Genomic DNA, 26,112 nt, shown 5'->3' with positions numbered 1-26,112 from the left:
TGGGCTACAGCAGCAGAAGACCACACTGGTCTTTGAAATTTTTATTAAAAACACTATCAGCAATGCTGGGAATTATTCAGGAAAGCAAGTAAGAGCTGTGACTGACAAAACTACAAACTTTTTTGATGAGTTGTCAGATTTAAGTAAGAAGTGCATAAACACAGCAACAAATATCTATAGTAGTAAATTATGTGTAGAAACCACAGCTGTGTAAAAACAACAAGAATGTCTAGCGTGGGTGAGGCAATGCATTACTGATTTGAGAACTGCATTTGCAGTGGTAAGATCGACATTTGTGATATGAGAATTGCGCCAAAGCGATCGAGGGGGGGAAACCCTGTTAATTAACCTGTTGGAGGCTTTGAGCGAGGCATGAACCTGACTGCCTGTCTGTATTGTGCAATCGTTGACCCTGCTGGCTGTAAAGCTTGCTCTCAGAGTGCGCAAATCCTACAGCCGTCTGTTTTCTGTGCTCGTGAGATCCACTTTAAAATCACGTTTATTTAACCCTCCCCACCGTGAACCACGAGTCACTAATCATGCACAGACGTGCACCAGCGTGCTTTTTAGTCCATATTTCTTGGCGGATTACAGCTGCACGCCGCCCCACCCCTTAACAAACAACATCATCACTACCACTGTACCTAAATCAGGAAGCACCGACACGTTTTTCTTTTTTTCCCCTTTTTTGTTTTCTTTCCTTTTTTCGTAACGGAGACACTTTGGTGATTACAGCAACTGCGAACCATAAAGGGGGAAGAAGGCGTTATCTTCGATGCTGCTGACGACCACCGGTGACCACTACTAAAAGAAGACTGACACTTTGTTTCATCCAGTACAAGGCACAGCTGTGGATGCATTTGACACAGTCTAACCGGAGAAGGGTATGTGCACAGTCAAGGTTGTAAAATTCACAGGGAAACAAACACATACACGTAAAAGAAAGCAAGTGTAAAGACAGTGGCATACACGCGGGGGATACGACACTATTTGCATTTTATGTGGACTGCAGCTCGTGTGGTTTAGCGATAGTAAACATGTTTCACACGTCGACGCCTTTACGGCGCGTAACAAAAGCTGAAGCGAAAATATGCTCGGAATGTAGTTCCTGAGTAACTTTAGAAGACAGCGACGGAGTGAGAGCCGTGTTAGCATCCCTGTCATCACACTGTGACACTGCGTTTGTCATGTGCTTCGGTGGTGTCGCCCCACCACCAGCACTACTACAACAACTCCCCCGTCCATCCATCCCCGCGGCTGTCTCCTCGCGCTCCGAACACAGTTGGCATACCGTGCGATTTGACTCTTCTTCGCTTAACCGCAACATGACAAAGCGTTTCGTGTGAGAGCAACGCCTTGTTCACAGTCAGCCCTTAAGTGCCTTTAATTCGGCGAGCACCTAACTCGACAAGCTGGAATTTAATGTGGTAAATTTAAGGGTTTATTATTTGCTTCCTAATGCTTGCCACCGGAAGCCCCACTTTGTTGTTGGTAGCAGTCGTCCACTGGGCTAGCAGATAAAGGAACTATTTAGTCTAAACAGCGTTAATATCACTTTCGGTAGATGGCTTAAATGTTTTCCGAATTTATCCGTGGTTTAAATCGACTCGTTATGTCACGTTTCCCTCGACACGAACACACGCACCGAAGTGCGGCGCCTTTAAATGGCGAGAATTCGAATGAGGATTTGCGCCCAAACTTCAGTGTGGATCACTCTGGTTACATGTTATTTACTGAGCACCTTAATGCATGCGTAAAGCTGTTGAGTGTACCTTTCACAGTTGCAGCAGTCAGCATTGCTACAACTGTTTGTTTTTAATGCTAGACAAGTCTTTAAATTGGACATTCTTTGTAGGTGTTTATCATGGGTTAGGCTTTAATTATGGTGGTGTTTTGACTAGGCTGCTGCCTTTCAGCACACTCAACCGTGTAAAGCAGAAGGAAATTGAAGTATTACATCACTGCATCCCAAGCAAAGGCTATTCTACAACAAGCTCACCTCCTTTCCTCACTTTTCATGAAACAGGCTGGTGACAGAAACCATAAGCCTCTCTGTGACTATGACGAAAGCATAGAATTTTTATCCACACACTGTTAGTGGAAGGAGCAGCAGCTTGTGCAGCTCAAGACCCAACGATAAGCTTTCCAGCTATGTGTGTATTTTTACTCTTTGCCAGTTATATATAAAAAGGGACATTGAAGCTCAAAGCTGTTATGACATGCTCACTTATTGCTGCTTTCCTCAAGCTCTAAATAAAGCACTTACACATGAGTGGGCAACTGTGCCTGAACTACAGTGATTTATTAAAGCCTGCTGACCCTCTAGCAAGGGAACATTGTGCAAGATAACCCCTGGCTTTGTTTGATAGAAATCCCATGTAGGTTTAATCCTCACCTTTTTTCTATTTTGCTTCAGATGATGAAAAAAGTTATTAATAGTTATCGTAACATAACACAATTACACTCCGGTTTCAGTTCTGGTACAGATTGAAACGTGGATATTTTTAGTATCGCTGACTACACAGACATAGCTTTTACCAGCGGCTCCAGGTTAACCTTCGCAAAGTTTCTGGAGCCAACTCTATTTTCTGTGGAAGTACCTGAGTTGCGAAGGCCACAGGAATGCATTTGTCTAGGCCAAGAGAAAGAAATACCAGGAAGGTTTGCTCACATGTCCCGGCTGGCATTCCTTTGCCTTTATGAACATGCTGTACTTGCACCAGCAAGCCCCCCCCACCCCCCCCCCCCCACCCCCGTGAGTATCATGCAATCAGTTGTGCAAACATTCAGAATTTTTTCCTTGTCAGCCAACATTTTCGACCCCATTTCTGCACGTGCACTGAATCCACTTGCTACATCTGTTTTACAGGTGATACACTGAGGTTTGTCAACTTCCGTGCTCAGAGATTCACAAACTTCCTCCCGTTTCTCACTTCCCCCTTCCTGTCTGTGCCTGCTCTGGCAAACAGGTTGAGTCACATTACCTTCACCTCCTGCGCAGCAGTGCACTCGTTTTGTTAGTTTTACCCTAGGTGGGGTGTTGGCAGCGTTGCTCTATGAAATTCTTGACAGCATATGTTGTCATTGAAAGTAGCGTCACAGCCTTGAAAGTGTTGCTTAAACGTTATCCCTCTGGGCCAAGGATGGGCAATTAATTTTCTAAAGAAATGAAATGAAAAACTGGGACAGTTGTGGAGGGCTGCAACAGTGAGCTGAACTCAGTCCTGCTCAATATTAATTTTATGTCTTTGTAAGAGTAAATGTTATAGTTTTGTCCTAAATATAGCCCCTTGGGGAAAATGAATAATTGCCCATCCCTGCTTTAGAGTCATATTATAGATGGCAAATGCAAGCAAGTTGCTTGGGTCATACATCTTCATTGTGGAGTTCTAAGCTAGTGTTCAGGCTCCAGGTTATGTCAGTAAGGCCCCTGTGGGAGTGATGGAAAGTTCCTGTGCAAAACATCTCAAAACAAACATGAATTAACAAAGCAAATTGCTGTGCTTAGTATTGGACCACTGGGAGTATTTTTTTTCCAACTGATGTCTGGTATTCCCATAGAGCTATATATACCAATTTTTTTTTTTTTTTAAAGACAGGAAGATCCCACAGCTGTCTTCTCAGACATTTCTATGCAATAGCAGCTCTGTATTTATACAGAGTATATTTGTAGTCTATGTTGTCATGGCCCTCCTTCGAAACAACATCAGAGAATCTTTGCTAGTTTAAGATGAAAAGTGCCACAGTTTGATATTTTAGTCAAAGAAAGGGGAGCTTATCCAAATAAATCACTCAACCCTGAGACCAATTATCTCATGTTAGGAGAGCAAGAAGCGAAGAAGGCAGTGACTCTGGTGTTTTAGGCAGACAGCTGGAGCCCGCAGGCTAGCATCACCTCTCTCTGTGGTGGAACTGCTGTAGTTCGGGCAGATGCGCGTGGCCAACTGCCGTTTCATTCAAGAGGAATACTGATGAAAGGGGAAAACGACTTGAAGGGTTTTCATTTAAATTCCGTTCAGCTTGTTTTGTTTTTGCTTTTAATGGCGTCAATGCAAAACATGCAAAACCCGAAGCGAAGGGCGGTTTACATAGTAAGCTAAAGATGCTTTGATTTTAGAGAGAGAACTCTAATGATCTCATCTGATTCTTCTCTTTGAGCAAGCACTTAAGAGGAGGAAGAGATCTGTGGCAGAACCAGAGGGGCAGTGAAAAAGATGTCAGAAGAGCATTGAGAGACATCACAAATATGGAGAAAAGGAAAAATGTCAAATTCTGAAATTTCAGATTCTTAATATAAAATTTCAGGCTTATTTGCTTCTAAATTACTTAATTAATCCCTTTTTAATTGGCCAAGTTGGTAGTCTAAACTACAAGTTTGACATAGTCCAAGAAAGTTAGTAGGCACAAACACATTTTAATTTCAAGGGGTTTTGGCACCCTGCTCTAACTTTATCTGCATAGTCAGCCTGTACAGTTGTGCCAGTTTCTCCATATTGTAGCCTTCATAATGATTCAGCATGAAAAGGAGCTATTCAGGCAGTGCATGTGCTGAGTGCCCTCAATAAAATAGCTATTTAAAAATGTAGACGGTAAATATGTTGTTATTGTGTTAGGCTGCCACAGATGAAAAACACTGGCATGACGTTCCATTCCCCAGCTCCTGCAGTCCACACACTGAATAGTTCTTGGAAAGGGCAGAGAACCCCAAACTTCTCCCCACCTTGTAGTGTAGAATCCTTGTGACTGCTCCAAATACCAGTCCATTTACCATTTTAAAAAGTTAAGTCTTTGAGTAAGGTGACATGTATTCTGCAAATCAGTGCTGTCTCAGAAAATGCAGTCTTCTTCTTACGGTAATGATTGCAGCGTATGTTTGTACTAGGGCTGGGCCATATTATACCGTTCACGGTAATACCGGTATAATGTTAGGCAACGATAGGAAAATGAAATATCGCGATAGAATATGAGTAAAACGCGCATGCGCAGTGCTTTTGTTTTCATATGCACATGGCCGATTGTTGAGTGAAACAGATGAACCAGAATTGGTTTGTAAAAATGGAGCAACTTCAGTGATGTGGAACTGGTTTGGTGTTTGTCCGTCAGATACACGACAAAGCACATTTCTTTGCAGAACATGCAAGCGGCCGTCGTTATTGTCGTATTTGTCGTATTTGTCGGACTAAGATGCTCTTAAATCTGGGAGTAATCTGGGTCCTAAACTCCGTAAACTTCAGGTCAAACGAACACTGCAGCATCACTGAGAGTTAAAAACTGTCTAAATTCTTTCATCTTTAATAAAACGATCAGCATTGCTGCTTTACCAGGTGAAACTATGAAGTTTAACTTCCAGGCATCCATGAAAACAAAATGTACTACATTTAACGGAGTTAGAAGTTAGCAGGAAGCTAGCGGATGTTAGCTCGCTAGTTTCGCTAGTTACCTAAGCATGATATTGCATGTTCTGACTGAGAGATTTCTGAAAAAATTCAAACGTACAGCTCTGCTATCACTTCCAACATAAATGAAGACAGGAAACTAAACAGCAGTGACGTTTGTAGGGTTACTAGAGTTGGACTAGTTGGTATATAATGATGTGCTACGTGATCGCTAGCGACACAGCTATGTTAGCATAACATAAACAGTGAAGCTGGAGGACGAACACTAACACTTTACCACTTATAAAAGTTAACGTTAAGGTTCCTGATAGTTAAAGACAAATGCAATCGCATGGCAGGATGCTGTAAACGGACCAAACTTCAGTCAGGACTGAGATAATCCATCCACAATACGAGGTTAGTCATTAATATACTGCAACAACATGGGAATAGAGCAGCTGCCAGAGAATTCAACATTAATGAATCAATGGTACAGAAGTAGAGGAAGCAAGAAGAATGAGTTTAATAAAGTTTGATTTATCTGACTGCTTTGTTTCGCTTAATGTGCCTTATAATCCCGTGCACCTTATGGTACGAAAAATATGTACTGCACACTGCAGTTTAATGTTGCAAAGCACCTCTTTTTAACTTCAGTGGATATTATACATGGTTATGCTCAGGATATGTCAGCCCATTTCTACTGGAAATGCCTTTTGGTTAAACTTTCAGCAAGGAATTTGCATTTGCACTGTTACATTTTTATAAAGCTTTAATGTACATAAAAACCAGCTTCTTGTTTAAGTGAAAATAAATGGAAGGTTGTCTTTTTGCGCTAGTAATGTTGTGGAGTTGTATTTTGTCTCGCATCAATTATATCGTCAGTTATATCGTTATCGCAAATTTTCAAATATATATCGTGATAAATATTTTTGGCCATATCGCCCTGCTCTAGTTTGTACCCTACCTCCTCCTCAAAACTTGGGCCAATCTGAACGAAACTTTGCTTGAAAATTGTTACACATGCATCGATCATTAATATCCAAACAGCACAAAAGTGAGGAAATTTGTGTTTGATTTGTGCTAACAGTGCTACTTTGCAATAAATCTCATACTGTTGGAAAGCCTGTTTATTTCTCCCGAAATAGTCCCACATTTATAAGGAAAATGCATTTTTGGATTGAGGTGAAACTTGACAAAAAAAATCTTTTTGCCAAAGAGCTTATTCTGTTACCAAATATTGTTTGGCGTTTATTGGATTGACTGAAGTCTGTAGAAACAAGTCACTGGCAAATTAAGAACTGATTCATTAACAAACGGGGGCCTCAGCAGATGTAGAGAACCATGACATTTCTTCCCCATTTCAGTCACAAGCTTGGTCACCCAATACTGTGGGATGGCGTCACATTCTTCAACCAGCATTTGTCACAAGTCAGCTAATGTGGTTGTGTTGGTCAGTCTGGCACGAACAGCACACCAAAGCTGACCCCACAAGAGTTCGATAAGGTTGAGGTCAGGACTGTAGGCAGGCCATTCCCTACTCTCTACTCCAAAATTCTGGAGGTAGTCTCTGCAAAACCTCACTCCGTGGGGTGAGCGTTGTCATCCTGGAGGACAGAGTCCGGTCCCAGTCTGTGGTGATATGGGACTGACACTGGTTGTAGAATCTCCTCTCGATATCTCTCCACATTGAGATTGTCTCCAGTGATGATAAGCCTTGTTTTTCCAGTGAGGGAGATGGTGCTCCACATCATCACCACGCTGCCTCTACCAAAAGCTGTTACCCTATCAGTGCAGCAATCAGCATAGCGTTTTCCACATCTTCTCCATACTTTGACCCAGCGATCCAGCTGCCGTAGGTAGAATCCGGCCTCATAGCCGAACGTAACGTCCCTCCACATGCTCAAGTTCCAGTGCACATCTTTCTGACACACGGGGCACCAGAAGCTCAAGATCAGCCATAAATCCCAGTGAGTTTGATTTTCCTATTCATCATCTCCCTGCTTATCCAGTGTTACCTTCTCTATTTGTGCTTATTTCACATGTCATGTGAAACCAGGGTTGTATTTATTAAACGGGTTGTTTTAAACGATCGTCTCATGTTGTTATTTTGTCCTTTGGAAAAATTGCTGGGTAGTAACTAATTCATTGACATTTTAGACTAGGTAATTGTTGCAAGTTAAATAGTTTTGTCCATTTCCATTACTTTTGCTATTGTGCTTGTGATTATAGAAAGGCCAGGGATAAAAAGGCACGAGCCTCAGAGCCCTTTAAATGTCGAGTATTGCTCTTGTGTGGTTGCTAATCAGAAAAAAGGGGGTTGAAAATGAGTTTGCATGCGCTCCTTTTAAAGTAGGACAAGTAGATTTGGAAAGAATAATTTATTTCTTTTTTTTTTTTACATTGGTTTGACAGATAGTAGTCAATGCTGCATGGAGGAACGGATCCCAGCCTTCGTTTTCCTGATCGACCACATATACCCCGTTTTCTCCATTTGGTGTGATTTTTTTTTTTTTTTTTTTTTTTTTTGCATTTGTTTAGGAGCAGTAACGCATGGCACTCTCACATCCATTTAAATATAAATTTTTTAGTATTATATGAAAGAGAAGAAGAGAGAAAGGAGGTGAAGACGATGAAACAATCCAGTTTCTTTATAAGGATTGCCATTCTGGCATTGCACTGCCCTCCCTCTGGGACAGATTTTAACCTTTGACCTCAAAGCTATTGTCAAGAATATAGTGTACTTTCCACTGATACATAGGGAGAGCTATAGATCTCTTATCTCATCCCCTCTCTCCACTGCCTTCTGCCCAAAGGCACACATGCACACACATACGCACATGCTCCGTATTCATTACGTAATTGACTCTCGCAGTAGGGCAAAACACGGCGCAGTCACCGAGGCTTAAAAGAAGCTGTTATGTCGAACGCACAAGAGCAAACTTTAAGTGAAACAATGGAACCAAGCAACACATGCTCCGGTTAGAGACATGGGTTTGTCAGTCTGCTGCTGTGTGACGATATGCCACGCAGACGTCGTATCAAGTTATGGAAGCTAAATGAGTCCATCATACACGGGCCTCATGTGATTGTTAATCATAGGCTAGTATGTGAGAACTGCGTGCTGGGATCTGGCTCAGAGATGCAGAGTAGCTGTGTTCCTTTTTTTATTGTGTGCACACACACACACAAAAAAAGAGGTAGTGTCTCTTTGGTCACAATGATTCGGTGGAGACGAACTACAGAAATGCAGCATGGACCAAAATGAATGTGTTACTTAAAGAATGTATTGGGACCGTGCAGATTGTGGTTACAGCAGTGGTAGTAAATGAAAGTGTTTTGTTTAGGTTAATTAATGTTACAGCAAGCACTGCATGCCAGTGTGATGCTTGATGTGTTCACCTCAAAAGCTGAATACTTCACTCTGACAAAGCAAGAGAAGCTGGCTTAGACAAAAGCCGAACGCAAAATTAATGACCGGTTATCCTGAAAGCTCCTCCTTACTTACTTTTTGATCTGCTACCTTTTATATATGCATCACGAACATACTATATATGGGTCTTCTGATTGGCTTTGGTGAGGAAGGTGCAGCTTCTGGCACCTCAGTGTTGTCTGTGTCACTTTCAGGCTCATTCTCTTTCATGTTTTTGGCTAAGTGGACTTTTCGACCACACATTTCTTTGGAAGTTTTAACAGTTTGCCAGCTGAGTTTTGTCACAATCTGCTTCATTAAGAGCTTTGCAGACAGTACGGTGGGCAGAGCAGAGAGCTGCAGCAAATGGCAAGAACAGGTCTTTAGTTGGATCCAAGTGCAAAAACATTTCTCCTAGGGCTGAACGATATATCGCATTTGCGATAATATCGCGACATGATCAAGTGCAATTTTCTAACCGCAAAGGCTGCGATTATACTCTGGACATGTCCAAATTCATGGGCTGCATCCTCCTGAGGCCGCATTTGTAGACCGATTACGTCACAGCGACGCGCCGAAGGCTGTCCAAATTACTACCATATCCCAGAATTCATAGCGCGGCCCAGCCAAACTCCAGTTTCCAACAATGGCGGCCGCTACTAAGTTTTAAAATTACTCATACTAATCTTTCTGGGTCACAAAATAAACTTTTAAAATATTTTCAGGCGAGAAAGTAGTTGTGTAAACATCAAATATCTGCTCGGTTTATCAAGATATCCCATATTTGCAAAAGTGCTTCGACGTTTTCAGAGGCGTCTGCTACCCACCAGCTCGACAGCTAGCCGGGAGCTCGAGGGTTACTGATGCGGCCGAGAACGGCACAACTCCCGGCACATCATTTTCAGATCACCGCGGAGTTTCGCTGCTCGGGTTAAACGTAATATATAAGTCACTTAGACAACCTAAAAATGTTATTGTTGGGCTTTTTTCAGTGTTTTGTTTGTTCGTGAGTAAATCGGTTTGGCTGAGATTAAAGTTATTAGATTAGATAAAATAAAACTTTATTAATCCCCCGGGTGGGTTCCTCCTTGGTTTTCACACAGCTGACTAAACGTCAAACAGAAAACTTATTAAACAGAAGTATGAGACAGTCGAGAATTTACGCCAGTGTCTGGTTATATTTTAGATAGCAAGAAGCAGACGGCCGAGTTTATTAAACTCCACCGAGACAGCGGTGACGCTAATCAGAACTAGACCGTCCAATTTCACGCCTTTAAATTTTAAAGGCGTGTTTGTGTGTGTGTTTATACAATTGCTATTATGTTTGCACTTTATGTGTAATGTTACTGACTGCAGAGATCAGTAAGATGTGTGTATTTTTTATTTATTAGTTTTATTTATTTAATATTATTTTTTAATTGAATGACTGTCTAGTAGTTCACAGATGTCGAAAAACTGAGTGTGGTAAAGCCACTGATTTTGTTTATGTATATTTCTGCAATCTGCACATTGTACTGACTTTCATTTTAATGTTTACACCAGGGTTCCTTGTCAGCACTTTATGCTCAGATGTTTGTAAGCTAAAAATAAACTATTGTGTATGTTCAAATATACTGTTGTGATTGAAGAAGTTAAATAAAAATGTCAGTCATCAATTCATGCATCACCTCATGTCATCATAACAGAGGTCTGTCTTCCAGGAAAGAACAGTTTAAAATTAATGTAATATAGTATTGGCCATACTATATGATGTATTGCTTGTCTTTGTTTAATAATACAGAAGACAAAGACCTTAAAAAATAATCGCATATCGCATCGCAATCGCAATATTGGGGCAAAAAATCGCAATTAGATTATTTTCCATAATCGTTCAGCCCTAATTTCTCCCTGTGTGTCATATTCTGCACTGGAGTTCTGAGGTCTTAGTAGCCACGGGTCTGTTATAAATCAGTTAGGTGATGGAGCAGATCAAAGAGAGCAGGGAGCAGCAGAGAGGTGTGGTCGTGGAGCTAGAGGATCACACGTGCGTGCAGACACAGTATTAGAGCACTAGTGTAAATTTACTTATGTCCAATAAAGACAGAGAAAAATGTGTTGGGTTTATTGTAGTTAACACAAAGCTGTCATGCATTTTTAACACAGATTTAAAGCCAGAGGTCATTTTAGTTTTATCCAAAAGTCAATACCAATAGATCTGTCTGCAGCAGCCAGTCGCTTTTTTGGAATATTTGCCTTTGGTTGTTCCTTAAATTTGCTGCTTTTAAAGCACTTTGAAGAGCTGTGGAAATATTCTCCTGGGATGCACTAGCTTTATGTGGGCTCAATAAGCCATCGTGATGACTTGAAGGTGTTTTAGCTACCCGAGAGGCTGAATAAAGAAGGGAAAAAAATCTATTTCTTCAGCTGTTGCTCTCACCCACTCTGACGCATATTTGTCGTGTTTGTCACATTTTAAGCATGCTGTATTTTCTTTAAATGGTTATTTCTTCCTTTGGTTAGATATTAATTTCAATTTGAGAACAGCAAAACTACCTGATTCTTATTTTTAGAAACTCATTCACTTTTTGATTTTCAGTCTAACGTTAGCAACTCTGATTAGAGAAGCAACACTTCTCTAATCAGAACAGGGGGTTTGTTAGTCTTGAATTGTGTTTAATGAAAACACATACAGGTTTTGCTTCTGTGTTAACTATGTTATTTTTCCTGATCCTTATGTCCCCATTTATTAAAAATGCTGTAAACAACTATGAAGCAAAACAATTTACCATAAATGGTACTGTAAATAAGCTAGGTTAATAGTAAAACTCAACAGTTGTCACTGCTTTTAGCTAACAGGCTTCTGAAACTCAGGTGCATGGCCATGATTTCACAGTGCTATCCATCATAATCGTTAACCTGTTGCATTTAGAATTCCTGGAAAAGCTTGAGCCACTCGGGCGCCGGCGAAAGAATTATTATATTTTGGTTTATGCACGCGCATTAAACACAAATCTTGGATGGCTGGGACAGCAGTTGGATTTTTAGCCATGTCTTCCAACTCGTCCTAACTCCACCTTCTTTGCTGCAGCTGGCAACTGTAATCCTTGTTCTGCTCTTGAGGGCCACTCCAACCAGAAGCTGGGACACAGAGATCTTCAAAGCTACAGAGCAGTACAAGGACTACCTTTTCCAACTGTAGGACATGCTAATATGATGCAGCTTTGTCCCTCCACACTGTTGTTTGCAATAATTTCTTCTTGAGTCTTGTTGTAGTCAGTTATGGTTTCCCTACTTTAATGCATAATTCATCCTGTTTCATCAGCATTATAAAGCATTCACTAGACCCTGATGGGGGAGATTTATGATGTAGAAAACTAATCTCTTTCACCTGTACAGGCCTATAGTAAACAAAGAAATAGCTTTGCAGTCTGTGCTCACTGAGAAATGGATGAGGGCCTTTAGTGTTACTTGATGCAGTGAAGTAAGCCGGCCAGATATGATAATCATAAAAGCGAGTGTATACAAACCCTTATGCATGCAAAACATATATCATACAACATATATTCCTCTATGCCTCATCCCGTCTTAAATAATCCTGGCAGTGTTTCTATAGTCTTTTTTTTTTTGTCTTGACACTGTAGAGTTTTAATTTGCATATGTGGATGCAGAAACAGACTGGGTTCAGTGTGCTTTACGTACTCAGTCATGTTACTGAACAGGGTTCTGTCAGTGAAGCTATTTTTTTCCCTTAAATTTACATTTTCAACAGGATTGTAGTCATGAACGGAATTCAGTACGTGCAGCAAACAGATGACGCAAAATCTAGAAGCTTTTATTTAAATGTCAGTATGCAGGCGTTTTTCTAAATAATGAGCCCCATTTCTTATCCACATCAAATCCATGCAGAAACACTAGGGGCTTATCAGGATGATGATTTTAAATGGCCTCAGGTAATGGACAGCTCAGATGGATATAATTGCTTATTTATATACAGGCTTCCGCTTTGCATGGTAATGGATCAGGTGGTGGGCTTTAGGTAGCCATCCTATAATAAGAGCTTTTCCATCTTAATGACTTATTTAACGATAAAATGGAAATGTTTCCAGGTACGTGCTGACAGTCACAGCAACTCATGTAGGTTAAAATAGAAAGGGGCACTCGGAATTTGGCTTTTTCCACACAAATCCCTTTGTGTCAGGGACTGTGTGTGCAAAAACAAAATCCAAGTTAGCAAGTCACTGTTAAATGCTACTACTGAGTTGTAATTGCAGCCTTGTGTTACGCCCTTCCACATGCACACTTCCACCTCTCCCTCTGTCACTCGATTATGCAACAGTCCTGTCTTGCAAGTCCTTGCAGGATCTCAGCTTTGGATTGTGTAACGCTGAGAGGGGAACAGGCTGTAAGGCCTCACATTTAGCCGCAGAGAATCCCAGCGACGCCTCGCCACATCCAGCAAATATTTGAGTCCTCAGCGGACATTTTTCCGCCACACTGATTGCACAGCCACTGGCACTCTAATTATATCCCTTTGTTTAACCAGTGGGATTATGTTTTTCTTCCAGCTTATTTTTATAGTTTTCTGTGGCTGCTTTCATCCACAAGCAGATATGATTGATAGTGAGATAATACTTTAGTTATCCCCAAGGGGAAATTCAGATATCCAGCAGCTTGGTCAAAAAACAAACATCCCTCTGGTCATAAATAATAATAATATTATTAATAATAAAACAATAAGGTAAAGTTTCACGATACCGTCTTACTTCCCTTTGTGGGAAAACTTGGTGGGAACGTTTTGATGAACTAACATGCTATACAGGTAAGGGTGGGGGTAAAAATGTGCCATGTTGTTTACTTGACTCCTTAAATCCATCTTTTCTGTGAGTTACTATCTTGTAAAAGTCAGTTTGAGGAAGTCTCACGGAGACTGAACAATCCTAGAGGTTTGAAATGCTGCACAAAGGTAATACTGCTTTCATGCACACAGGCCTACAGTTAATATAATAAACAGCTTTACAGTATCTGTGCTTGCTTAGTAAAGGAAGAGAGCCTTTTATGTTACTTGAAACCAATAAAGTAAGCAGCCCAGAAAAGATTGTCCTGAAAATACAATTCCAACAGCACTTCTGTTACAAAACCTACCGCTTTTCCTTTATGAAAAGGGAATCTTAAGTTCTGACAGTCATGAAAGTGTGTGCAATGTTGGTCCAAGACTCGTATAAACCCTCCTTTTCACTGTTACAAGAAATATCGTGTCATTTTTAGCTAAATAAAGCTTTCAGTTTTGTTTAAACAGGCAAGAAGTAACATAGCTCTCAGCAAAGAATGTGTTGTGAATGCTTATTCATTGTAAAAACAGAAACTTTATAATTCAAGTCTAGCTGGAGCTAATGATGGTCAGAAAGAGACTGTCCATAGGTGTTTATCATGGCATAGAGGTGCACTGTAAGAAGCACATCGTGTGACAGAAAGTGCAGTTCACCTCGTCGTCTTTTATTGGTTCTAGTGCAACTAGCATGTTATTTATGTTATATTCATTCCCTCTAAGTTTTTGTGCGGTAGTTGTTGTAGGAAAGATTTCTAACGGCATATTTAAAACTGTCATTTTTGTGTTATCCACGTGACAAATGTGGTAAATGAAAGTGGTGCTCTGACTTTAGAATTCTTGTGTTAGCATGATTTGGCTAACTGCTTTATCTTTTTGGCTTATTAAAAAAAATAGCTTCAAGAAATGAATTTAATTTAATTTCAACTTTTACAAACTGATTTGGATGGTTAGAACTTATTTAAACAACCACTTTGTATTTCAAATGAAATTCTCTTCATAAAAGGGCTGTGGCTTAGAGCTAAGTTTCAGTTAGCAAGTAAACAGGAAGCGGATTGTTTACTTTTCTATAATATTCTTCTGTAATATTAAATTAGATGTTCTATCCTTTGATAATATTTTTGCCTATGAAATAATATATCAGTTACTCATAATCAGAAAAAAAAATGGTTGAACTAATTACATTAACTTAATTCTTTTAAGAATTTTTTTATTTTTTTTTTTTGCCTTTGCTGCTGTTGTTGCAGGATGAGGTCGAAATGACCACACTGGTGGTTCTAGTGTTCAGCTTATATTAGCCACATGATTGGGAGGATTTTTAACAGCCCACAGAATACTTGAAGTGAAATTTCAACATACAAAGTGTATAGATAGTTCTGTTTTGTTTTGATGTTGGAACTAGCTAGGTTAGCTAGTTCTTGCTAATACTGCTTTAGCAAATAGCTTGTAATTTAAACGCTAAAGACACAAATGATTTTATCAACATTCACTATTAAAGCTTAGGTTGTATTTACAAGTTGTTCTGATCACAAGAAGATTTCAAATACTACACAGGGCAAACTTACTTTTCACCTTCTCCCTTTTTACATTGCAATTTTTGGTGAAATTTACTCAAGCTCACAGAATAGCTGTTTACAAAACACTTTCCAATTGAAAAAGCTCATTTCGCTCCACTGGGTATAGATTTGTGAGCTATATTATTTATGGTTTCCAGTCATTTTCTAAGCTTATTGCAATTTAACTACACTCATTCCTAAATAAAAAGCCAAACCACTGTGATGCTGCTACTGGCATTAAATCGACGTTCTCTTTTCTGATGACAGTGAATATAATAACACCTTTCAATAGGTGATATTTTTTTTCCAGTGCAGGCACAGAGGAAACTCATATTTAGTTAACCTGGATTGACCGTTGCAAAAAGCAAACATGGCATTTAAATGTGCTTGTATAATGTGCTGTATTGATTTGTTTTGTGTTTTTTGTTTTCTATTTTATTGTTTAAAAGCTCAATCATTTTTTTTTTCCTTCAATTGCTTGATTGACCTCTCAGTACAGAATGTGAGCATGTCAATACGTGTGAAATTTAAATAATACAGCTGACACACATGGTAATCTTGAATTAATGAAGATTCCTTTGGGACTTTTTTTGGTTTTTTATGTTGATTCTCTCCTTCTTGACTATCAATAGACCATCAATAAACCACACTACCGTTCCTTTTTTCCCTCCACATGAACAATGCTGACAGCACTTTTCCACACCCGCCATGTGAAAAAGTGAAGACAGGCCATAAAAGGTGATGAAAGGCTTTCTGATGGGTGCAGATCTCCTCTAAAAGCCAAATACATGCTGTGATTTTCTGAAAGTAAGAATATTCTTTTGGTGTAATTGGATGGTTTTTCCTTCAGTGGTGAGTGTCAGGCAGAGATTTAAATTGTTGCGATTTCTGGCCTTCATTTACTCATCACGTTCCTCCTTTTTGCACCTAAACATTTAAAGAATCTAAAGAAGTTTATTTTTGCTCTTTATTTCCTGCATTTGTTTGTTATTTACACGGCTTCCTTGTGATTTTTATGTTTGGCTTTTTAAGATTTAAGCTTAAATGAATATTCACGCTGCAGTGCACATGTTGGCACACTTAGCAAAACATTGTGTCGCCTCATTCCTCTTGATCAGGTTTCACTTCCATTCTCTGTGGAAATAAATAGACGTGTTGTATCCGTTCTCAAAGACGAACCCTTTCCTTTATAACACAAAGGTGCACACCTGTGCCGAGTCTGCCAGAGGTTTGGAGAATTGTTGAAACAAAGCACTGCACTGTTGTTAATGCTTACTGTATTACAATATCTCATGTCTCATAAAAAATAATGTATTAGATTCAGGTTGAGCATCTTGGAGACCAGTTTAAAGAGACAAGCCTGAGATGGTTGGGACATGTGCAGAGGAGGGATGATGGATATTCTGATGTTGAATACAGAGCTGCCAAGCAGGAAGAAAAGAGAGATCACAGAGGAGGTTTGTGGATGTCATGGAGGAGGACATGCAGAGGGTTGGTGTGGATGCTCGGGGCAGGGTGAGATGGAGGCAGATGATTCACTAGTCTTTTCTAAAGTACAGTAAGGTTAGCCTAGACATGTTTACTTGGCTTACTTTTAGCTGACCCGTTACAATGATATGCATGATTTCCAGATCCACATGGACAACAGAGGGGTGTAGACTCTGTCACTTTTTTATATTGTATGCACACTCAAAAAAATCAAAAATCAAATGCACAGATCTGATCTCCGGTTAAGGTATCCCCTAACTGTTTCTATTCAAATCACTCCACACGTGTGTTTCTGATGCCAAGAACACAGTGATGGGAAACGCATACAGTCTCACTTTTGAGTGTTGTAGAATTAACTGAACTATTGTCGTCTGTAATCACATGAATCTGGGAATCTGAATCTGTGCAACTGGATTGTGGACTTCCTCACTAACCGTAGACAGAGTGTCAGAGTGGGTAAGAACACCTCTTCCACCCTTGTGGTCAACACCGGTGCCCCTCAGGGGTGTGTTCTGAGCCCTCTGCTATACACTCTCTTCACCCATGACTGTATTTCCTCCTGCGCGTCCAATCTCATTGTTAAGTTTGCAGATGACACTACAGTGCTCGGACTTATATCCAACAATGATGAGACAAACTATAGGACAGAGGTGCAACAACTAGAGTCATGGTGCCACGACAATAACTTGGTCTTAAACACCAAAAAGACCAAGGAGATCATTGTAGATTTCTGGAAGAGGGGTCATAACAACCATCTGCCTCTCTTCATTGGCAGTGAGGCGGTGGAGAGGGTGAGCAGTTTTAAATTCTTGGGGGTAACTGTGACCGAGGACCTGTCCTGGGGCAACCATATCACCTCAGTTGTACGGAAGGCCCAACAGCGCCTCTACTACCTGAGGAGACTGCGGAGCGCACACATTCCCAGATCTCTGATGTTGAACTTCTACAACTGTGCCATCAGCAGCGTTCTGACGTATGGATTTCTAGTGTGGTTCCCCAGCTGCACCAAGGCCGATCAGCAAGCACTCCAGCGGGTGGTGAAAGAAGCTGGCAGAATTATTGGAACAAGTCTGCCAGAGATCAGTAATATCTTCCCCACTCGCTGTCTGAGGAGAGTGCACAGTATCCTGCGGGACCAACATCACCCTGCGCGCCACCTTTTCCATCTGCTGCCCTCAGGGAGAAGGTACAGGTCTATACAGGCCAGAACATCCAGACTGGCCAACAGCCTGTATCCACAGGCTGTGAGGCTCCTGAACTCTCTGCCCCCCTCTCACGGACAATAACCATATCCAACTTCTTAATAGCAATGAACTGGTCTGCATTGGTGCATCATATCTTTATTCTCTTCCCCCTCCTGCCCCCCCCCCCCCCCCCCCCTCTTTCTTAAATAGATAACTATCATATCTGATATCATATCTCACAGTACAATAATATTGAATGGGTTGCATTGTTGTATTTTGTCATGTTTCTCAGGTCTTTGTCTGAATTTCTACGAACATTATTGCTAAGGATTGTCTTATTGCATTGGAGTCACACTGGGTTAAATATGTACACTTGGGTTTTAAGGGGTATTTATTATTTTCTTCTTTTTTTTTGGGTTGTATGGAAGCCCCAAACGCAATTTCATTGTTCTTGACAATGACAATAAATAAATAAATACTAAATACTAAATACTAAATTATCTGAAAAAGAAAGCCCTACAATGCTTTCCTTTTCCCCCCCATTGCGAGAAAACCTTTAGTCAGATGATAATGGTGAGGATGAGACTAATATGTGAGACCCTGCAGCAAAGCAATAACAGGAAGGAGCAACTGTGGAGAGCGATCTAATATTTAAAGATCACATTAATGGACAGGTAGCTACTAGCAGCAGGCAGAAAGTATATTTAAATGAATGGATGAAGGAACACAGAACTATAAACACAAACAGGAGGCTAGGGTTGAGCTCAAACAAGGTCTACAGTGGTTCATTTTTGAATTGCTTTAAATGTTGCACCTCATTTCATTTGAAATAACTAGATTTGTTGCCTGCCTGTTACCATACATTTTTGGCTGTTCGTCTTCCCCTTAAGAGGAAGGACAATGAATTGAATAGTATCTACTGTATTTTTGGATTTTTCTCACTTACAGGCAGTTTTCCAACATCTCCAAACTACCCTTGTTTTGACTTCAGATGATTTAGGCGATCATATTTTAAACCAAAATAAGAAAATTATTAAAAGCCTGCTTTCACTTTATGCACACAGTGTATTGTGCTTTTTTTCTTGTGTCCTCTGAAATACAGATTCAGGGATCATAACCCTTATAAGAGGGGCGCCTCAATTTCAGCTGTATATATTCAGTTTTGTGTTATATACTGGGATATTAATAATTAGAGCTATTTGTTGTTATTTGCTATTGTTTTGGTAGTCGTGGAGCAATTGTGACCACATACTTTATTAATCCCAGAAGAAGGTATTCTGATTCTAACTGTGGCATTTTAAATGCTATTGCTGCCATTAAGAGATGGAAGGGAGGGAAAGCCCCGGTGCCTTTTTTATGGCTGTATGTGAAGCTACAGTTTCACACTGAATCTGGAGCTTGCCTCTCTTGCTGCAATAAGGAGGAGTTCGTAATCTTCACATAATATGCTGTTTACAGTCTTCCCCTGGTGTAAACTCATTGTGTGTGTTTCTTACAGGCTCTGTTAGCAGCATGGGACAGCATCTAGGAAAGAAGGAGCCCAACACAGACGGCAAGGTAAGAGGGCTCATCGCAGCTTTATATTAGTTTTCTTTTATTTGTGTGCGAGCGGTGGCTGTTATCTGCTGGACTTTGGACTCTGTGGCACAAAAGCTGTTGGGCTCCTTCACTCATGCTAATGTACTGCTGCCGCTGAGCTTTGAGCAGGAGTGACAACCAGTTTAGAGAATGTGTGTGTGAGTGTGAGTGTGAGTGTTGAATCTCTTTGGATAAAAAGCTGCATAAATGCCTTGCAAGTGTATGTGTGTCTAAGATTTTTGTGGCAAGTGTTTTGGGTTTTTCCTTTGTTTCCAAGCAATTTAGTCGATGACATTGAGGTTTTGTATTTTTAATTGTTGCTAGACTGGAATAAGAAGCATGCTCAGTGTACTTTATATTGATCTCTAAAAATAGGGAAACCCTAAACCTTGGCACACCTGAGGCAGTCATTTTTAAAATATAATTCTGTGTAGACTTGAATTGCTGCAAATTTTCAAGAGATAATATTCGGCACGCTCAGTTTTCAACAGCCGGCATCCCACTCTTAATTGAACCATGTTGCCATGGCGATATCCCAGGCACCACGAACCTCCGCGGTTCTCTTGGGTCATCCCCTCGAAACAACAAGCCTCTCCGCAGCACCACTCTACGAGAGAACCCATTTGAACTGGAGAGAGTAAATAGATGATGGCGTGCATCAGGGCTGACATTAAACCCTCTCCAAGTACACATCTCATTTAAACATTAGCTTTGGCCCAGTGATCAGCGGCGCTCAGATGGGCTACCACCCTGCTAGTGGGTGTAGAAATAAAAACACCACATTTTGGGGAATTTTTGCCCATCTGAGTCGAGAAGATAAACTGTTGCTGTGTCAGTGCACTTGGCTAAAAATAATGAACTGGAAGGTGACGCTGGCTGGTAATTTCCTGTGTGCTGCTGCTGAGAGCCTGAGCACAGATCAGTGAAGTTATAGCCAACAAATACTCCACCTCTAACAGGAGTGCTATAGCTTAAGCAGAAACTATGGTATAAAATAAACAATGATCCAGTGGAGAATTAAGTGTAGTTCGTGCCGCGAGTTGACAAATAGACTTTTTCAAATTGGCTAGGACGCAAGGTGTGCTGCTCTGCCCTGGGGCTAATGCTCCACAGAAACTGCTTCTGATAGTGTTGTATTTAAACAGAACAAATCTCGGTGTGACTTTCTTGACTCATCTGTGTGCTCTGAGACTGCTTCTGTATGCCAAGCGTGGAGGCGTATTTGGAGGCTTAAATTAGGATGTTAATGTAGTTTAATGATATTCGATCATTAACCCCGACCTTGTCTAACGACTTTAAGCCATTGCAAGAGAGGCTCCTACCGTACATGAAGAGGTTTTGAGTTTATTGTGAGGTCTCCGACCCCAAACAGTGAGCGAGTTAAAGCAAAAGGAAAGAATAAGGCAGCTTAATGTGTGCACCGTGTAAACCCTGTAGTCTGCTGTGTGCTCTGGGTTATGTGTCACTACCTGGCCAATGCCTGTGACGGGCAGAGCGGTCATGTGGTGAATGGGGGAGCCCGAACCAGCAGGGGTGCTGCTGATGCAGCCCACGCATGATTTGTCTCCTATTCCTGCAAAAACACACACTGGAGAGCGCGGAGCAGAAGCAGGAGAAGTGGATGTATTAGTCACGTGCCGAGCTGGTGGGAGAGGTGTTGGGGGAAGCGTGTCGCACTAAAGCAGCATTGTTTAGCCTATGCAGACACATATTGTGCCGTATATCTTTCTTTGTATATCAATTATTTTCCCCTTTCTTTCAGCTCCATTATCGTAAATTGAAGTCAATTTTAAAAGGTCTGGCCAAAGAGCAGGTTGTCATAGTGACCGTGGAAAGGGAACAAAGCGTGACAGGGTAAGGCAGGTTGTGTTTAGATGCTGAAGTCAGAGTCATGATCCTTCTCCCAATCCCTTATCAGTTGTACCTATCCCTTCACTCACACACCAGGCAAAGTGTTTCTCTGTCAGCTTTCGGACAATTTCTCACCGCTGTTATTTTTCAGCTCTAAATCCCACCTGGATGTATAAGATGATAACACTGGCCTTTTTATTTTGCCAGAGTAGAAATTTAGCCATAATAAGGTTTGATCAAATGTGCTTTTAGTGGCTAGTGCTTTTGAAGATTTCGCAGAACTCCCGATAGAATACAACCCAGGACTTAAATGAGTCACTGGAAAACATAACAGAGTAACAGATAAGAAATATTTGCTTTTCCTTTGCTGCTACTGTATATTGGTCCTGCTCGGATGTAGTCTGATTGCTGTGTTGTCAACACTTGATTACAGACAGAGGCACAGGCTGTTGCATGCTTACAGTTTGTATAAACAGTATTGACTAAATTTGGCAAAGTGTGAGCAAATTTTTTAAATGAGAACCCCCAAAAAAAGCAACAAATGCTACATCGACACATGAATAGCAGCCCAAGCTAGCACCCATTTGCACGGCTTCTTGCAGTTTCAACCACCGTTTTGTTTGTGCTCATTAGTGGCCAACCACAGGCTTTGTGGCAATTCATGCTGAGACCATTTTTGCTCAGCGACATTTAAAGAAATTGACTTTACGCTTATCTCAAATGTCAGCAATTTTACCACGATGTGGTAGCATAATGCAGACTCTCTCCCCCTCCCCACCTAGAAGTACCTCTTCTTACCCATGTTGCGGACTCAGAGATACTATCAAAGCCACCAGTTTGTCAACTGACAAGAAGTTTTAACAAAGGGTTACTTTTTCCGCCTTCAAGCTCAAAAACAGCATGGGAAAGTGGCTTTTGTTACAGGAATACTATTTTCCCAGTGCTGCTTCAGGGAATTTGCAGTTACATTCTCACATGGTTTTGTAAGCCATTCTGAGAAATGTAACAAAGGAAACAACAGAAGAAAATTTTCTTGGTATGATGGTCCTGAAATGGAAAAGAATACATTCATAGAAGTATCTAGTTAGAATAATCAACGCTAGAATGAGAGCACATATTCAGACAGGCAGACAGTTTCCTAGTCTACAGATGTGCAATTTTAAGCAACGATATGCAAAATAACTTTGGGGTGGGGTGTGGGGGCTCACTTTTCTCAACTAAGGTGAGTGATTGAAGTGAACATTAGTCAGAGTGCAGGATGCCACTGATTGGCATATGAGTAGTCATAGATGAGTTGTTCATAAAGGATTTTACCCCTTAGCAGTAAACCTACAACGAGGGCTTTGAAGAGGCAGAAAAAACAGCGTAGAGCTACAGAAGCTCACCAAAATACTCTTAAGTGATGATTAATGTCATCATTATTAAGTGATTAAATTAAATAAACCAGTTTGTATAATCTGTCTTTTTATGTTGAGGTGATCCAACCATCACTAATGTGTCTGTCACATTGATAATTAAATTGTGTTGATTGACTTCCACCTTAAAAAAATGCTGTTAGCTGCTAATTGCCTGCGACTGGCACTGCAAATTTAGCTTTTTGTCTCTTTAGTGATGAAGGCAGGCGGAGAAGGAGAAGTAGGGACAGTTAACTTCATGAATGAGTCATAGGCTGTGTTCTATTTACATTGATACTCAAGTCAGAGAAGCCCCACCCACCTGACTTTGCAATCCAAGACTGCGGCAGTGTACATGCGTACGAGTAAAACTTGCACTCGCTGTAGAAGCCATATACAGAGCAGTGACCAGATTTTATCACCATGCTTTATTTGTGAATGTGTTTTTAACCATAAAAACATTGCTGTATTGCCAGTGATGCATGAAAGGCTCTGCCTTGCTATGGAGCAAAGCAAAGCTTGTTTGTTCTTGCATTTCCAACTACCTCTACTACTAAAACAACTGTCAGCTCCCACATCTGAACTTTGAGGTAAAAGGAACACAGCAGTTTATTTAACATTTGTGGTTATAGCTGACTAATATATGATGTAAATTTGCTACCAAGAACCTTGGTTGCACTCACAGACATGCAATCATATGCCATCAATGTTCTCAAGAAATTAAAAAAAATTGCAAAGAGGAAGGACTACTGCCGGGATAATGTTTGTGGTCGATCTCATGACAGTCACCCACATCACTCACTGCTGTAAGTTTAGAAATGAAGGTGATCGTCAGATGTTTTGCAACAGGAAAAATGCAACCGAGCTCTTTCACAGTAACCGACTTACAAAAGCCATTCGCAGACATTAAACTGATAAAGGCTGAATGATTTCCTGTGACAGTATCAAATAGACGAAGTACCAGCGTGGTAAATAAACATAGGGTAGGTGAACCTACCTCACAGGTAGGTCTGCGGTTTCAAACACTTTGTTAGCTAAAATAAAGGTGTTAATTACATTGTAGTATTTATATTTACTCTTATGTCTCCAATTAAATTCTATGATTAGGTCTAATGATTTCAGTCGATTGTGCTCTGGATCACTGGGACTAGAATGTTTGTGACTTACTAGGTTCCAGCATTATCTCGTTTGGCTGGCAAGCCTGTGTGCTTGATCAGTGTAACGCCCACCTGGGTAATGACAACTGGTTACTGCAATGCTCACTGAAACGCAGAGCAGAGTGAATGCAGACTGTGTTTTTGATTTCCAGTCTCTGAGCTAAGAAACTGCTTGGACAGGTGATCTGTCTCACTACAGATCACCTGTAGAATTTTCCAAACACCTTCAGCTACACAGGAAATAAAAATACAGTGTTAAAGGAGGAAAGCACAGATTGCAGATGATGAAATTGAAAGTAACAAGTTGTAATTATTCTTACCTTACTAATTCAACTTTATATGAAAGGATTTTAGGACCTTTGACGTTAGCCGTTTCTGTAGACGAGCCATGTGGATATCTTGCAGCTCATAACCTTAAATTAGGTCCTTTTGTAATTTCACAAAAATAAGTTATGTGCTACTTTGTGACTCACTGCAATATAGTTGCAATACAGCACTATTACTGAAGCTGTTGAATTAAAGACTAAGGTCTCCAGATGAGGGAGCTGGATGCCCACTTAGTAGACGGCCAGTCTACAGAGACACAGCTGTGTGACTGTGACTGGTATGTCTGTTCCTGTGATATATAGCTACAGGGTTTACAAACCCTTTGACTAGTTATTTGCCTTGGATAACATTTTACCATTGGATACCATTGTATTCAATGCCCATGACTGGTAAAACTCTGTGGCTTTTTAGCCCAGTTAAGTCTACTGTGTCTCACTTTACTGACACATTTGTGCTTGAACGACACACTGCTCATTTTATATTGCTGTAAATGTACAGTATATTGCTCTTTGGTCTTAATTGGTTTATCTAATGGTGTTCTTACAGCTCTAATAAAGAAATAAATGTTGGGTACATTCGGTCAACATGGGGGATAAAACTGACCTTGAGAAAGTAGAGCTCCAGAGACTCCAGTGTCTTTTTATACAGTACCTTACAAATGTGAGATGAAATGTCTTCCATCTGTAAAGAATGGACAGGATGTAACACTGAAGGGTACAGTTATCACCAAACCACATGTACGAAGTGGAACCTGGATCCCTTTGAAAGTCTCAGAAGACCCAAGTGCTGAAATGTGTTCAAATCACTGTGTTCCACTCCCACTCTCTCTGCTCAAATGTCAGGAGTGCTCGGGAACACTGAACCGCTTACAGTATCCTAGTGCTGAATTGGGATCAGAGGCCTGACTGAAGCTGAAGCAGTGGAATTTTCCATTGTCACACAGCAGTACAATTACAGAGGAAGACTTAATTTATTACTTTTAATGGTGATGAGTGGACCAACCAAATAAACCTCCCAAAAAATAAGTACAATAAAAACAAGGCTAAGGCAATTTTATGATAAATGTTTTATTGGGGGGGGGGGGGTTGGCCTTTAACTCTTTAACCATGATATGTGGTTCTGGTCATCTATAGTAGTAAAAAGACATTTTACCAAAGCTAACATCCAAAAGTAAAGAGTAAGAGGAACAAGATCTTGAGTAGAGCCCAATCTGTTTTATGGTGGGCTAATACAGTGGTCCTTCGCTATAACGCGGTTCACCTTTTGCGGCCTCACTGTTTAGCGGATTTTTTTGTTGTTGTGCAATTTCTCATGTTAGCTGTTTATTGTCATATCTTTCTGCTTATCCAGTTTGGGGGGTGGGGAGCTGGCCCAGCTGCCATAGGGCAAGAGGTGGTATACGTGGGGTACACGGTGTCACAGGGCTAACACATTTATAATGGTGATAAATAGAAGTGGAAAAATTAAAGAAGAGCCAGGAGAAACACCATTCAGCCAGGTTATGAGTGTTGATGTTACATTGCTTGCCCACCAGAGGGCACTTTGCAACTTTGCTGTTGGCAACTGGGTTTGAAACAACAAGAACATAACAGGTCCAAGCACAGTCCGACACAGAGTAAATGAGTAATTAAAAAAAAGAAATAAACCAAGGCAATATATTAGCAAAATGTTTTCAGGTTTCGTGTGTCTGAGAGAAGGAAAACAAATATAAAACAAATATCAGTCTTAAAGATCATATAGTGGTCAGGCTCTAGTCTTAAGGTACTCTGGGACTTGTTTTGGTGGTCTCACAACTTATTCACCTGATTATACTCTCTTCAGGGTTTGTAATGACAGGGAGAGGGGGATCTGTTTGTGTGATTGTGTTTTATATAATCTAGAGAAATATGTCGCAGTTGGCAAGCTAAAAGTTCAGTAGGTTAGGACTGAGACGGGCAGGAAAGTATGAATAATTGTCAGGTGTTTTCGAAGCTGTCACAGGGTCAGGAC

The 26,112-nt window shown here is 40.6% G+C and overlaps 1 protein-coding gene across 1 annotated transcript in view; it reads left to right on the top strand.

The window, feature by feature from the left end:
• Positions 1-516: 516 nt before the first annotated feature.
• Positions 517-26,112, top strand: part of LOC309717139 (myelin basic protein-like) — a gene marked incomplete at its 3' end in the record, with an annotated part of 54,521 nt that continues 28,925 nt past the window's right edge. The window contains exons 1-2 of the mRNA XM_082551454.1: positions 517-884; positions 19,315-19,373. Coding sequence (XP_082407580.1) covers positions 19,329-19,373 — 45 coding nt within the window. The 5' untranslated portion in view covers positions 517-884; positions 19,315-19,328. The remainder of the gene's footprint in view (positions 885-19,314; positions 19,374-26,112) is intronic.

The sequence above is a fragment of the Aulonocara stuartgranti genome, assembly GCF_965226115.1.
Source record: "Aulonocara stuartgranti genome assembly, chromosome: 11".
Lineage (NCBI taxonomy): Eukaryota > Metazoa > Chordata > Actinopteri > Cichliformes > Cichlidae > Aulonocara > Aulonocara stuartgranti.
This window is presented reverse-complemented; position numbering and strand designations above follow the sequence as displayed.